Genomic DNA, 16992 nt, shown 5'->3' on the forward strand with positions numbered 1-16992 from the left:
GAAGATGTCATTTTACCGTACCATTTAAGTCGCTGGAAAAATTAAAGATGCATTTTTACTTGCACTTTTAATGTTTGGTTGGAAATATATGTATGTAGATATTTATTTTTGTTAGAAAATGAAAGGCGATTTGTGATATAAGATCGTACAATCCTGCATTCGTGAAGTGGGTGTCAATGCAAGTTCTTTCTAGCGCAATATGGCCTCGTCCCCTTCCTCTAAGAGCCACCGGTATCGACGCTCTCGCTCTCGCTCCCGCCGTGAGAGTTAGGGACGCTGACGCTCTCGCTCTCCACGCTGCCAAGAGAAGAATCGATCCAGGGACGAAGTTACTTTTGCTAATTAAATCTTGAATAGGGCAAATTTACTTATGCTAATTTTAGCATAAAAAAATGCGTCTTAAATGTAACACATAAACCACTCGGCCAGCTCTCTTTTAGTAACTTAACTGGACAAACAAATATACAATAACACTAAATTTAATCTTTTTTTTCAAAAATTGGGTAGGGCATAGGCTTAACTCTGTCCCTTATTACATAAATACAGAGGAAATATCGAATCAGGGTAGTATTTCCTATAGAAAGTCGATTATAATCAGATCTAACTCCGTTGTACTCTTTTAGTTAGCATTAGTATTCAACAATTTTCCTACCAACTAAACATTTTGACTTTTTGTCAATTATTGACACAACTTGATTAGGTAAAGATGGATTTCCTCTGACTTGAGCATCAAGCATGCTTTGCTTGATTGAATAATCATGGCCGTGCCAGACAAGCTTCCCTTTTACGAACGAAGTCTGTCTGAGTGCCCGTCAGAAACTTTTGTTGTCATATGAAGAATCCGGAGAAATCTGAAGACAACTGGCCTTCCTGTTTTGTGCAATTTATACGAGATTTGTGAATCCGATATAAATTTGTTTATAATTTTAACAGTTAAAAACACATGTAGGAAAACTGTATCACATTTCAATTGTCTACCTCTTAATTGTATCAGCCAGTAAATTAGCATTTTGTGCTCTCAACAGTACTGTATATTGAAGTTTTGGGAGGGAATTTGCTTATCAAAGGTGTTAAGCCAAGTTGCTTTGTGTTGTGTTGATTACTTTCTAAACCTTTTAGACAACATTTATCCAAAACTATATATACAAGCCATATTTTAATTTATATGATTTTACCATTTTTAATATCATGTGCTGTTTTCTTAGGTAGTGAGAATCTGGAAATCCATGTTTTAGGAAGTGAAAATCTAATTAGTGTATTAGATTGTGAAAATCCGTTTTTACTTAATCAAGTTGTGTCAATAACTCAAAATTGTTAAATACTAATGCTAACTAACAGAGTGCAATAGAGTTGGATCTGATTATAATTGACTTCGTAGGAAATACTACTTTGCATTGATATTTCTTCTGTTTTTGTTAATCATGAGTTCTGGCAAGTAATTAAAAACTCCTAAAATAGGGATTCTTTCGAAGACAAAGAAACACACAACAAAAAACCCTAGCTTCCTTGCTCTACCTCTGCCTCCGGGAGGTCCGAAAATATCCGTTTTGCTTTATAGGCGTAAACAGCCGTATTTGATATTTCCGTTTTGGTAGTTGGTTGGTTCGACACTATTTCGTACCAAATACACTTGCCAGGCACAAAATAAGACTTTAGGAATTGATGTAATGGCACCAACCAAATCGCGGATGTAGCAGGAGAACGAAGCCTATTAGGAATATTGACGGGTTTCATTTTCCTACTACGTCTGCAATTTTGGATGGTTTGAGCGTAGACTATGATGCACCCGAAAAAGGCTGCCATACCCGCTCTCAAAATACAGTCGAACAGAGTTTTTGAAACGATTTTTTCTAAAAAGGATGAGAGAGTTACGTGGAAACCAAAATATTATTCCCTCCGTCTCTTCATATATATATACACACATATTTTTTAGACTTTTTATTTTGTCTCAAAAATGATAATTTTTATGATTAATTTAAATGAAAATATGTTGTATTTCTATTGTTTTCTTGTTTATGTGACGTACGAAGGTAGTACTTAACGAGGCTTATGTGTAAAATATGTTTAAATGGTTAAAATTGCTCTTCTATATTGTGCGACCACCACCATCAGGCGTCTAAAGCTAGTTCTCTTTTATGTTTATTTCTAACATGCTTATTTTTTTATTTCTTAGAACTCCTTATTACTCCATTCGTTTTAAAATAGATGCAAATTTTTAATGTAAATTGCATGTAAAAGTTTGCATCTATTTTAAGACGAAGATAGTAATAAATATTTTTAATATTTTTATTTTTATTTAATTTATAGATATATTTTATAATTTTCATATCGGAATTGAAATTTACAAAAAAATGTTAAATTTTGATAAAATTAATTATGCTAAATAATATACAAGTTAAAAGATATGGAGAAAGAGAGCTGGCTCGATATTCTTTTTTAATTCATATATCACTCTGTATATATCATAAGTTATAAGGACTTACAATATTTATAATTAAATTTACTTGATTTATATTTTGTACATGTGCTAGCTACGGAAGCAATTTGCTTTAAACTTGTCAAAATTTGCATCTAATTTAAAATAAAAAATTATATTTATATTAGAATCTAATTTGATACGAGAGAAGTAATATAAGATTCTCAAGAACACAAACGTCCTAATAGATCGAATCTTGGTTTCTTTTTCTGTTTATATGTGTAAAACGTGAATGAATGTGTTGATAAATGAATTAATGAAAGGATTATTTTAAAGAGAACGGAAGTCGAAACTTCATGGCAATGGAAAAACTTGCTCACTACATATTACCTAACACACGTCTTGTGGTCAAAATCTTGGAAGAATATAACGTAGAGACTAGCGCTTGCTTCCGGGGCAAGTAAATTATTAGTAAAGATCAAATATAAATCTATAAAGTAAATTATTTTTTTAATAACTAAATAAGATTTTTCTATAAAATTAAAAAAAAATCATAAAAAATAAACTGCTACTATTACAAATACATAATTTCAAAATAATGTTAAGTATCAAATCATTAAAAATGTCTTTTTATATTTAAGGACTTAAAGCTAAAAATAATAATATATAAGGACTAAAGAAGAAGTTATTAAATCTCAGAGGTTAACAAAATAAAAATGAAAAAGAAAGTAATTTAAACATATGGAGAAATCGGGATGCCCTAACTTGTGCAGCAAGTAAATTCCTAAATCAATTCCCTAATTTAACTTGCTAAGCATCCCTTATAAAAGGAAAAGCTTCCTCATAGTTCCAAGCTTTCCGAATAGAGATTTGCTAGGGTATCTTCGCCGGTTTTCTCCTGGATTTCATTGTCGCTATAGAGATTTAGGATCAGAAGTTCTGGAAAATACATTAGGACGTAGCAGTACAATGAAACCCATCAGAAATCCAGTGAGGAAATCTCCTATATGATCGGCAAAGTTGTCCACATGACATGAGGTAGTATATATAAAATCGCTAGATTGATGGTGATTATGATCATCACCAAAGTGAAGAGTGCGTCAGCCTACAAAACGATGAAAGAAACAATAATACACAAATTCTTCTAGGCAAAACTGTCATAAAAGGTAATATATCCCCTACTTTTAATTTGTCCAGATAATTTTAGTTTTAATACCAGATCAATGTTTGTTTAATTCCAGAAGTGCATCTTGGTATGATTTGATCAAGTTCCAGCATCAATCATCTTCAAATTGTTGTTTCAGTTTGTTGCAAGAATCAATTGCAAAGAGAAGATTTTATCACACTCTTGTGAAGCAAGTTTCTACTTCTTGGGCAGAAGACATACATATAAACTTTTGTCAAGCCGTACTATATGTAGATTAATTTGAAGACTACAATCAGTTTTGATTTCTCTGTTTGTGGCTAGCCATGACTAATACTATGTATTTGGATACAAATCTGGTCTTAGTTAATGATGCCGAAAATATTATTATCGTACAATTTAGTGATGTAGATTATTTCTTGATAAAATAATTTGCATTAAACGATGCTGTCTTTCTTTACAACGATTAAAAGAAGCAATGGACTTGTTTCTTGCCGACATATGTCAAAATAAATCAAGCACTAATGGGATATGATCTGAAAGGTTATTACTTAATTCTATCAACTACTTCCTACTCGTGTCTACCAAAAAAAACAAATGAGACTAAATATTTAGAAGTCTGTTTTCATTGGAGAATAGACTAGGCATTTTGTTTGGAGAATTGCAGCATCTAAGTAAAAAAAGCCAACTGCGAGAATTTTTAATGATTTGATCTAGTTCAGATGTTGGCAAGAGCAGAGCCAAGATCTTAACGTTTGGGGGGCAATGAAAAATCGAGTCGCACCGTAGAATTTTTTAATTAAACTAAGTCAGATAGACATTAAAATTTAAGTCATGGATAATGATTTATTTTAATAGCTAAATGAGACTTTTTCTTTTTTGTCGCAAATAAACTGCTACTATTATTAATACATAATTTAAAATTAATGGTAAGTATGAAATCATAAAAAATATCTTAGTTTTATATTTAAGGACTAAATGCTAAATAAATAATATATATAAGGACTAAAGAAGAATTTATTCAATCTAATAACAAAAATAAATTACTTAATCTAAGAGGTTAACGAACTGAAAACAAAAGGATACATCATAACTTGTGCAACAAGTAAATTTCTAAATCAGTTTCTTTATAAAAGGAAGCCTTCTCATAGTCATAGTTTCAAGATGTCAGAATAGGGTAAAAACCCAAAATTCGGATTTGCTATGGAGGAATCTTGGCCGGTTTAATATTGATGAATTTTTCAGATTCACGGCGGCATTAGTGATGCTGTTCAAAGGAGGGAACGGAAATAAGCACTGCAGTTGGTGCCATTATCTCAGTTGTGTGCCTACCTCCCAGTGGGATTGCGGGAACTAATCGAGCGTTGTCCAGCTCATCTGCCTCTCGTAAACTATTGTTAATAGGAATTTTACATACTCTCTGGTTCTTTCAATATTTTGGTTCTTTTGAGTTTGCTTTGACATATGTGTATATATCTTGTGGTGGTCGACGCCAACATCTTCCGTCCGTAATTCGTACCAACAATACTTGCCAATAAATCTAACTAATCTGTTAATAGGGTTTCTTTCTTTCAATATTCTTGATTGCATCTGTTGAGTTTGCTTTGGAATATGTAGCTAATCGCACTAATCGAAGTATTTCCAATACTGCAAACTTTTAACAGAAGTTCCAGAAAGTGCTATTATTATGAATTAAAGCATGCATCCATCAAATCTCTAGAGAAGAAAGAAACCACCACAAGATATATACACATATGTCAAAGCAAACTCAAAAGAACCAAAATATTGAAAGAATCAGAGAGTATGTAAAATTCCTATTAACAATAGTTTAAGAGAGGCAGATGAGCTGGACAACGCTCGATTAGTTCCCGCAATCCCACTTGGAGGTAGGCACACAACTGAGATAATGGCACCAACTGCAGTGCTAATTTCCGTTCTCTCCTTTGAACAGCATCACTTATGCCACCGTGAATCTGAAAAAATCATCAATGTTAGGGTTTTCAAGCAGATATCTAAACAGGGCATGCCGAAAAATAGGAGTTGTTAAAGAGAAATTACCCAGTAACAAGTAAAAGGGAAGAAGCCTACAGCTCGATAAGATGCTCAACAAACCTATAAGACGGTAACAACTCTTAACAGCAAGTTCTCTTTATGTTCATCAGGCGTGTAAAGCAAGTTCTCTTTTATGTTTATTTCTAACATGCTTATTTTTAGAACTCCTTATTAATAAATATTTTCCATATTTCTACTTTTATTTAATTTATAGAAATATTTTTTAATTTGCCATATCGGAATTAAAATTTACAGAAAATATTCAAATTGTGATAAAATTAATGCTAAATAATATACAAGTTAAAAGATACGGAGAAAGAGAGCTGGCTCGATATTATTTTTTATTCATCTATCACTCTGCATATATCACAAGTTATAAGGACTTACAAGATTTATACTTAAATTTACTTGTATTATATTTAAAAAAAAAAAAAAAATTACTTGATTTATGACTTTGTGTGCAAGGGAAGCAAGTTGCTTGACATCCATGTGGATTGGGAAAAACTTGTATAACCAACGATCAATAGTAAAATGACATGTAATAATGATTATTTTTATATTAAAGATTTATTTGATTTTGCTATTTTTTTATATGTATAATAACTTAAATATCATTATAAGATAATAAAATATAATGTTTTTTTATTTTTTATTATTTTATATCTTAAGATGGAATGGTAAACTCTTAGGGAAAAATACGAAAAAAAATCGAAAGCCAAATACGTCATTAATCATAAAAATTATAAATATTAAAAGTTATTACATGTCTTATTTTTATTGATTGTTGGTTGTAGAACCTCCTGCTATAATAAGAGGCGAAGTTTTTAGCATGTGGATTTATATATCAGCCATAATATATCATCTCTAAAACTATATAATATAAGATTCTCAAGAACACAAAGGTCCTAATTAATAGATCGAATATTGGTTTCTTTTTCTATTTCTATTGCATATTTATATGTTTAAAACGTGAATGAAAGGATTATTTTAAAGAGAATTTTATATTGGAATTTTGGAGTGGAACGGAATTCGGAACTTCATGGCAATGGAAAAACGTGCTCGCTACATATTACCTAAGTAACCTAACACAGGTCTTGTGGTCAAAATCTTGCAAGAATAAAACGAGACTAGCGCTTGCTTGCGGGGCAACTAAATTTATTAGTAAAGATCAAACATAAATCTCTAAAGTAAATTATGTTATTTTAATAACTAAACGAGATTTTTCGATAAAATTAAAAATAATTTATTTATTTTTTCATAAAAAAAAAAACTGCTACTATTACTAATACATAATTTCAAAATAATGTTAAGTGTCAAATCATTAAAAATATCTTAATTTTATATTTAAGGACTTAATGCTAAACAAATAAGATATATAAGGACTAAAGAAGAATTTATTCAAGCTGAGAGGTTAACAAAGTAAGAGAAAAGGAAAGTACGTAATTTAAACATATGGAGAAATCGGGATGCCCTAACTTGTGCAGCAAGTAAATTCCTAAATCAATTCCCTAAACTTGCTAAACATCCCTTATAAAAAGGAAAAGCTTCCTCATAGTTCCAACCTTTCCGAATAGAGATTTGCTATAGGGTATCTTTTCCGGTTTTCTAATGGGTTTCATTGTCGCTATAAAGATTTTGATCAGAAGTTCTGGAAAATACCTTTTATTGGTACCGACTTGTACTCGGCTGATCGGGTTCTAGCATCAGCAATATGTCGGCTCTCATACAACCGAAGGACGTAGCAGTACAATGAAACCCATTAAAAACCCGGTGAGGAAACCTCCTATATGATCAGCAAAGTTGTCCACATGAGGTAGTATATATAAAATCGCTAGATTGATGGTGATTATCATCTCCAAAGTGAAGAATGCGCCAGCCTACACAAAACGATGAAAGAAACAATATTACAAAAATTCTTCTTGGAAAAATTAATTGTCATATATAAAAGGTATTTACTATATCCCATACTTTTAATTTGTCCAGATAGTTTTAGTTTTAATACCAGGACTGCATATTGGTACGATTTGATCGAGTTCTATAGCATCAATCGTCTTAAAATCGTTGTTTCAGTTTGTTCCAAGAAACAAATGCACAGAGAAGATTTTATCACATTCTTAATTGGGCAGAAGACATACATATAGAAGGTTTTGTCAAGCCGTATCGATTAATTTGAAGACGTTCTGTTTTGAATTCTTTGTTAGTTGCAGGCATGACTAATATTATGTATTCCGAAAAGATTATTATTGTACACTTTAGTGATGTGGATTCTTTCTTGGCAAAATAATTTGCATCCCGAAAAGATTATTATTATACAATTTAGTGATACAGATTCGTTCTTGTCAAAATAATTTGATTGTATATCGACGCTTGATTAAACATCATCATACATGACTTTATCGCAACGTTTATTTACCAACCGCTATGCTGAATTAGGTGACGTTTTTTTAAGTATTGTGGCAAGTATTTTTGCTGTCATCACAGAGATTTTAAGTCTATACGGCGCTTATTTCTATTTATAGTGATATATATATATATATATAGAACGTAGCTATATGTAATTCTGTTTGTAGGATATGATGTGAAAGGTGTTTTTTTTTTACTTAAAATTGACACATGTTTAATTTATTTTTTATGATATGTTTAATAATAATTGTAACATAATATTGTGAGACAATGAAAATATAATATAATATATTTTTATTTTATATTATTGTAATCCAATGAACTAAGATGGAAGTAGAAGAATATTAGAAAATAAATATACTCAAACACGTTATTAATTTTTAAAGTTGAAAAAATTAACTTAAAAAAGGTTGAAAAAAATTAAATATTATCATGTATCAATTTCGTAGTGCCTGAGTTTTTGCCCTAGGTCTATACCAACTACTCCCTAGTCCCTACTTGTGTCTGCCAAAAAAGCAAACCACGCTAAATATGTATTTTGGAGCAGAGGATAGTATACTAATAAGACAATTATATTTGGTCTCTAATGTTTAAACTAAAAGGCTACTTAGCCTCTAATGTTCCATTATAATTCTCAAATAATAGTTAGGATATTTGGTTCTCTTCGCTATCATCCGTCAAAAATCGGCAACTTAGATTTTTTTAACTGTATATATTGAAATGTGTCATTAACGTGAATAAACATTGACACATAACTTATTTCGGCTATTGACTAGATTAAATACTCATGTAACCAAACAAACCAAACAAATACGATTCCATTTTCTTCTACAATATCAACACGTCCTCCCTGTAGGAACTTCCGAAACCTTTTTAAATTTCCCAACCCTTACACTCTCAACGAATCCTTCTTTAGTAAACTTTAAACACTTGATTATGTATTGTTAGGATCGTTCGAGTAATTTCTTGTTTGAAGTGCATCACATTATGATTGAATTGAGTATAGGTTGTTAATGATTTCATGGGGAAAAAACATAGTAGTATTAATGATGATTTATTCAATAAAGTTGGAGTGCCTCGAATAATATTCAAGGAAGGATAACAAGAAAAAAAAATGGTGGAAACTGGAAATTAACATATAGAACTGCTTGAACAAATGAAGATGTATAACTCGAAAACTTGAACAACGAACGCTTTGGCCTTCAACTTGTGCTGAGAACGACTAATAATTGTAAATTTTGAATTTTAACAAGACAATAATATAGAATATTTTTAGGATTATTTTAATGAAATGAACTATATGTTCAGATATCACAACTTAACATTATATCACAACTTACTACTTCAAAAAAGTAATTTGAAAATCAGAGAACCATAAAACTATAGGTTTTTTTATGGTTCATAAAAATTATAGTGTAAATAACTTCGAGGGGATAAAAAATAAGAAATTACTAGGGTGATTAGCCTTTTTAAAAATAAGAGGCCTATTAAAAATATTTTTAATATAGACAGCCTTGTAATGAAAATGAACAAGACGGCAAATTATTACTGCGCCAGACACCAATGTTGTGTTTTAAACCACGTGCGATTATTATGAAGTAAAGCATGCATCCATCAAATCTCTAGAGAACGAAAAAACAACACAAGATATATACACATATTTCAAAGCAAACTTAAAAGAACCAAAATATTGAAAGAATCAGAGAGTAAGTAATTCCTATAAACAATAGTTTAGGAGAGGCAGAGGAGCTGGACAATGCTCGATTAGTTCCCGCAATCCCACTTGGAGGTAGGCACACAACTGAGATAATGGCACCAACTGCAGTGCTTATTTCCGTTCTCTCCTTTGAACAGCATCACTAACGCCACCGTGAATCTGAAAAATTCATCAATATTAGGGTTTTCAAGCAGATATCTAAACAGGGCATGCCGAAAAATAGGAGTTGTTAAAGAGAATCTACCCAGTGACAAGTAAGATAGTAGCCCCAATCAGAAGACAATATTGGTAAGATTTGTACTTGGTCCGGATCCTAGCATCTGCAGGAAGGTGTCTCCGCTCGAACCAGCCAAATTGCGGGCGAATGAGGAGAATGAAACCCATTAATAACCCACTGAGGAAACCTCCAATATGAGCAAAATTGTCCACATGCGGTAATATTCCAACAGCTAGGTTGATGGCAATGATAATCACCAAAGTGAAGAGTGCGGCAGCCTACCAAAAATGCAAACAAACATTACATGCTTTCTCCTTGACAAAATTGTCATAAAAGGCATTTACTATATCCCATACTTTTACTTTGTCCAGACGATTTCAGTTTTAATACCAGATCAGTATTTCTAATGCTCTAGCATAACTCAATTAATCATTCTTCCCCAGGGATGATATACAATACAGGTTGGCAACAAACCTTGTTAGAATAGATTGTCCAATTGATTAGAAGTTCTGACAACATTGCTCCAAGAAGTCCAAACAAAGCACCGGATGCACCAACAGAGATACTGTTCTGGAGGAATAGAGCTGACATAATGCTCCCACCAAAACCGGACAACAGGTAGATGAAGCCAACTCTCACTGTCACATAATTTCCAAAAACAATAAGAAAAGTGCACAACATAACAAATAAGTACTATGCAACTAGTTTAAAGGAAAAGCAGGAAAAACAGTTGCAAACAGCAAACCAAGAGAGATCAATGAACTCTCAATACCAGCACAGTGAGGAACTCTATGACTAGCAAATTGGCATATATTGTTACCGTTATCAGCGCAAGTCATTTGTTTAAATTAGAATTTGAGGCTACGAGACAAGAAAAACTTACAAAAGCCAAATTGTTGTTCAAGGCGAATCCCAATAAAGACCAAGCTAAGCATGTTGGCTAGCAGATGAATAACTCCAGCATGTAACCAGATACACGAGATGAGTCTCCATCCTTGGTGTTCATGTACGACCTTTCGCCACACCAGAGCTCCCAATTTCTCCAATCTGCAAAATTAGAATAATAAAACATATATATGGAATTACAACACTGAGTGACATTGCAAAGATTGACTAAGAATTTCGACCAGCAATCTTTCTTAATGATTACAAAAAGAGGCAACAAGATGAATCCAAGATTTCATTTAGGTACATGAATCTATGATAACTTCAATTCATTAGGCTACGTTTATTACTTGTCAATTCGTTTCCAATTGAATTAAAAGAAGAACACAAAAAGGAACTAAGAAAGCCAAGAACTGAGATTTGGGGTACTCACGTAGAAGACGAAGGACCAAACAAAGGGTTCTCTTTGGTGGGCTGGAACGAGAATCTCCCAAGAAACTTAGCCACACAACCACCTTGAAGTCCCGAATTCTTCTTGGGACAGTCGTTGACGTACATCGTAACAATAAACATCGCCACATTAGCAACCACAAACACTGGAATTAACCATGATGTCCAACTTTTCTCGGTCGTCGTCTCGTGATAGTAATTGTTTGAACGGTTCTTTACGCCTCTTTCAATATCACGATTCGCCATTTTCTTCAATGAAAGTCAGAATCAAGCAGCAGCTCTGGTAGTAAAGAAGATGAAGAGAAGTGGCAGAGGAGTTGCTCCACTAAGCTTTAATCAATTTCGACGAATTGGCAAAACCCCTCTTTCTCTCTCTACCCCTCTCTCTCTGCTCTGTGAAATTTTGATTCGGGGTTGTCGTCGGTTGGTCTGTATGTCTATTTATTTAACCATTTTTCTTTGGCGGTGCGGTTGGAAGAAGAGATCGCGGGAAGATAAATTGTAAAAATATAAATTCGGTTCAATTCAATTCGGTAAAAATTGCTAACGTCTTTATTTCGAAATGATTATTGGTCGATTTCAATCGAATTGAATTTCGGTCGATTATACAACTTCATGACCGAATCGAATCGGTTCGGTCTATTAGTAGTAAATACTATGTTTCCAATTTCCTAAGGACCAAACATGTGAATTGTTGGAGTAAGCAAGATTGAATAGGAAAATGGTGGTCGGGTAGACTTTCATCCTGAAAAATCAATAAATTTTAAAATTATTTGAAATGAGAGAGAAATAAATCTTTTTGTGTAGTAAAAAATCGTTGAATAAAAAAAAAAAAAAATTAAAAATAGGACAATGAAAATGCTGAGTTTACACATTATTTAGGCGTTGAAGTGCTAAGTTATGTGGGAGTAGTTATGAAGTTAGGAAGGTGAAACATCCTTTGCAAGAGTTGTTGGGATGACTCAGCAAGCAGCTACTGCTTGCTTACAAGCTAATATACTAATCATATGTTGCCACATGGCATTTTCCTATCTTCAAGAGACCTCAGCATATCTCCCCCACTCCAGACCTGTTAACTATATTAAAAATCATCTTGGTATAGTCGGTTCTTTCCCCTCAATCCTGGAATATCAAACAGTAAAGCAACAGTCATCACACAAATATGTCACCATGGGCCATCCCGAGTCGTAGGCTTGTGGAAACTTTACCTAGTAAGTAGTAGGCTGGTTTATTGTCAACTTGGTTTAGTAGAGATAAGTATTTGATTTTTTTTTTTTTTTAATTTTTTTAAATAATTATTTGATTTTTAGTTTTGAATTGAACATTTGAACCTGAAGATATTTGATGAAAATTTGAAGATAGGAGCTGTGCAAAGTGGATCCAGCTGCCAGGTTGATGATTTGTATGCAATTTCAGCTCAAAATAAAAGAAATGATGAAGAACATTGTTCACACAAGGAAAATATAGATAGATCCACAACTAAGAAAAATTTACAATGTGCCAAGGTAAACTCTAGTAAGGATATCCGTCCAACCAAATTCCCAAGCATTAATGTCACATGAGATCTCATAGACTAGTCATGACATTCATTAAATTCTAATCACTACCCACTCTTATGCTGCCTTAGCCGTGTCACGAACAAGAGCAAGTTTAGCCAAGAGACCACACATCTGAAGATATGATCCAACGCCGTCACAGATTCTCATGTGGGCAAACCCAGTTTCCTGTTAAGTGAAAGAATAATAAGAGAGACAATTACGAGAGCCACGATAAACAATGGACCTATTATGACCTATCCATGAATGTTACATACCTTCATAAATTCCAACTTTAGGTACTCAGCCATATCATAATTCTTTATGATACGGAAGAGTGTCGTGATTATGTCAGTGGGTGAATATCCTAAATCGTAGAGTTGCTTCAGGCCAGCACAAGCATCGTCAAATTTCCCTTCGAGCACTTGACAGACCATGTTTTTTACATGCAGTGGATGAGGCTGGTCACAGACCTGGAAACCGAAAAGGGCTAAACATAAATGGAGTTACCCTGGTAGGAGGTGAATCAAAGAAGCAGATTCAGAATAGTAAATACCTTGAAAACATTCTCTTGGTTGACAAACCGGAAGCCACTAAATGTAGCTTGCAAGTTATTCAATGCCTGCCTCATATCACCATCAGCAGTGAAAATAATGGCTTCAAGACCTTCTGGAACAAAGGGAACCTTCATGGATTACAAACATTAGTTAAAGATTTCCAGGTAGATTTCTCAAGACACCATATGATAAAAGCAGTGAAAATTTTAAAAGCAGAATATGCACATTAAGAAAGTTTGCAATTGTTTATAGGAAATCACACCAAAGAGCTTATAATCTATATAGTACATCAATTTAAAGATGTTGGCTTCTAACTAAGCATGTAACCTATGGCACAGAGCAGTATCAATGAAGTCATTGCACTACCTTTTCAGAATCAACAACAATCATGATACGACCAAGTATCTCCTGATCAGATAATCTCGAAAACCGAACTAGTGCACATCTACTTTGAATGGGCTCAATGATTTTGGAAGATGTATTGCATGCTAGAGCAAAACGGGTGGAGTTTGAATATATTTCCATCGTCCTCCTCAAAGCTTGTTGTGCTCCAGATGTCATACTGATTATCAAGCCGAAAATAGAGTCAAGAAATGAAGGGTAACAAGAAGCGATAATTTATTACTACAGATGAGGATGATTAAAAGGGAGAGCATAACAGAGCTCTATCCAGAACAAGGTAGAGAAAGCAAAGTGGTAGAATAATTTTTCTTGAACTTCACATCATAATAATAGCCTTACCTATCAGCTTCATCTAGAATTATGACTTTGTGGCGTCCAGGAGGCAGTGTTACTTTCTTTTGAGCAAACATCTTGATCTTGTTCCTTACAACATCAATACCCCTGGAGAAGAAATGGAATCACAAGATGAACTATAAGAACAGGGATCAAAACCAGATGAAAACCATATCCTACCTATCATCGGACGCATTGAGCTCTACACAACCCCTCCTTATAATTTGGCCCCAAAAGTTCATGTGCAAGTGCCAGTATACTGGTAGTCTTACCAGTTCCAGGAGGGCCCTGAAATCATAGTATCTGTTATTCAGTTTTGCTCAAAAACAGTTCGGCAGCATGTGCAGAAAACAATGGCAGTTAAAAGTACACAACTTTTGCATGGACATTACTTTTAAAATAAAACCTTCTTGTCAGACTGAGCATTGTCTATTTTAAGTTTCTAACTATGATGTGTCAGGTCAAGACCTATTGAAACATGTGCCCTCAATACATACAAAAACACTTAACGGATTCACAAGCCATGACAAAGAAAACCAATTGGCTACCAAGTTACCCAAAACCAATTGGCTACCAAGTTACCCACCCCTAAACTCCAACAAAAAATGTTGCTTTCTTGTTCACCTCAAGATGAAACATTTCAAATAACCCAATTGCGGACCAAACATAAGTTCTTAACATCATAATCATTAAAACTAGTTCTATATACAGCGTCTAATCGACGAGTATACACCAAATTCAACATTGTGAGAACACAATAATCGTCCCTAAATTACAAGCTTATGCTAGTTTCAAAATCACAGCCCAAAAGGCATGCACAACGGATGAATATAAAATCGAGAGGAAGAAAGTTAACGTACGGCTAAAATGAGGTGAGGCATGTTGCCATCGCGAGCGATGACTTGGAGTCGGGAGACGGCATCTTCGTTGCCGACGATATCAGCGATTTTCGTTGGCCGATACTTCTCAACCCAAGGGATATCATAGCTATTGCTTGAGGTGGATGACGCCATTTGAGATTTAATTGAAGGTATCAAATTGAATAAGTTTGTTTTCAGGTGAAGCTCTCAAACAAACCCTCGTCCTCAATTGGGAAGATGGAGGAGGGAAAGTGAAATTCCAAAATTATTTGTGCGCGCCTGTCTGATGGGTATTTATACTTTGGACCGGATTGGCCGGTTTCGCAAAATAAGAAGTTAATATGGTCATTTAATTTAATTTTCTGCTTTTTATTTATATAATAAGGCCAGCTTTTGGCGCCGCTCTTAACTTTTTCTTTTTCCGTTGAAATGTCGAGCTAATCATTACCGAAACACCAGTAAGTAACGGTCACAGGTTCCGGCACTTCCGTAAACTCCGATGGAGTCGTCGTCGTCGTCGTCTTTGTTGCAGCGATACCGTCGTGATCGACGAAAGCTCCTCGACTTCTTGCTATCATCAGGTTTGGTCAAAGAGCTCAGGACACCTACTACTACTCGAGCTCCTTCTGACTTCGATTTCGATCAGCTCAGTGCCAGTTACATCCTCCAGAGCTTAAAAACAGGTGATTACAGCTGCTTCTGGTTGTTTTCTCCATTTTTTCGTTGCCTGTTTGGTTACGAGAAAGCTAAATGCATTAGGGTCCACACACTGATAGCCGAAGCTAGAGGTTGCTGGCTTTTGAGATTTGAGTACCGTATGAAGCATCTGACTGTATTGTTATTATTTGTTGATAAAATACTCAAAATCAAAAGCTTTAAGGGTCAGGTGCTCATGTTGATTATTATTATACTGTTATTGCTAGGTGGAGTGGTTGATGTTTCTAAAGCAATGGAGAAGTACCATGAGGAATCAACTTATCCCATAACGGTAATTTGACATTTTAAACGTGAGATTTGTTGCTATATACTTACTTTTCGACTCAACTTTCCGTGATGTACCTACCCCTACCTAATGCAAAAGCAAAGGACAAAGCAAGTGTGCATATATGTGAATAAATCAAGGTACTTAGGTTGTGCTGTTATTGTGTTTTTGTCGCAGATTCAATCTCAATCAACAGAATCATACCTCCTCCTTTCTAATCCAGATGTGGCTGGATCTCCTCCTCGACGTGCGCCTCCGCCAGTTAAAGTGAATCAAACTACTAAACACACATCAGGTTCATTTAGTCAGCTGGGCAGCTCTAAGGTCGAGAGTGGGAAGGAATTTGGTTTCGCAACTGATGTGCCAACTACTTCACTTAAAATGCCAGTAGTGGACTCGGAGATACCTCCCTTGGGATTACCAGACCTGAAAACAGGTATTGGTTGCTCCACTTTTAGTGAGGCGATACATTTTATGTGTCTCTACGGTGAAACTTTAAGTGTTATTAATTTATTTAGTAAGTAAACTGATACATCACTTCAGGACTTATGAAGGCTTGTTGGATGATGACCTGCGTGAATCAGCCTATGAATTGTTGATTGCCTCTATGTTTTCTTCTGGGTATAGTCTCTCTCTATCTCTCTTCCCTCGCCTATTTTTGTGTCTCTAAGAAAAAATGCTGATGCCGTGGCACACATGGATCTGCAAAACAAGACCTCTCTCTTTGTTGTGGCCATGTATGATGTATGTCCCTTCGCATGAATCGGCGGTCCACTTCCCACTTGCTCTCTCATTCATACTTTGGTTTTGGAATGATTAGGGTTGGTGTACATTCCGTTGAAGATAGAAGAAAGGAAAAGAATTCTAAATTCTTTTCAGGGTTAAAGAGTAAAAAAGACAAAATACGTCAACCGTCACAATCTTCTGAAAGAAATGCAGATCTTATTGACACAGTACGCATACAGATGCAGGTATGTATATCTTTCTGTCTTAGAGAAAATATATAATTTCCTTAGTTTATGTTTTGCCTTGAACATGC

General features: G+C 34.3%; 1 protein-coding gene and 1 pseudogene across 1 annotated transcript; both read right to left on the reverse strand.

Moving 5' to 3' along the window:
- Nucleotides 1–9779: 9779 nt before the first annotated feature.
- Nucleotides 9780–11530, reverse strand: LOC139883241 (RHOMBOID-like protein 2). The gene is made up of 5 exons (XM_071867448.1): nucleotides 11268–11530; nucleotides 10833–10996; nucleotides 10424–10587; nucleotides 9977–10227; nucleotides 9780–9891 (listed from the first exon to the last, which is right to left on the reverse strand). Exons 1-5 carry the CDS (start codon nucleotides 11528–11530, stop codon nucleotides 9780–9782), a joined length of 954 nt encoding a protein of 317 aa, XP_071723549.1.
- Nucleotides 11531–12897: 1367 nt separating this feature from the next.
- Nucleotides 12898–15130, reverse strand: LOC139883245 (replication factor C subunit 2-like; annotated as a pseudogene).
- Nucleotides 15131–16992: the final 1862 nt, after the last annotated feature.

This window comes from Rutidosis leptorrhynchoides, unplaced genomic scaffold (genome assembly GCF_046630445.1).
Source record: "Rutidosis leptorrhynchoides isolate AG116_Rl617_1_P2 unplaced genomic scaffold, CSIRO_AGI_Rlap_v1 contig372, whole genome shotgun sequence".
In the NCBI taxonomy this organism is placed as follows: Eukaryota; Viridiplantae; Streptophyta; class Magnoliopsida; order Asterales; family Asteraceae; genus Rutidosis; species Rutidosis leptorrhynchoides.

Bases quoted from the DNA above. Each gene is read 5' to 3' on its own strand.
- LOC139883241 (XM_071867448.1), bottom strand. From the start codon at position 11,530: ATGGCGAATCGTGATATTGAAAGAGGCGTAAAGAACCGTTCAAACAAT. The intron at 10,588-10,832 runs GTAAGTTTTTCT...ATTATGTGACAG, and splicing joins TGAACAACAATTTGGCTTTT to TGAGAGTTGGCTTCATCTAC. The intron at 10,228-10,423 runs GTTTGTTGCCAA...CATTTTTGGTAG, and splicing joins GGACAATCTATTCTAACAAG to GCTGCCGCACTCTTCACTTT.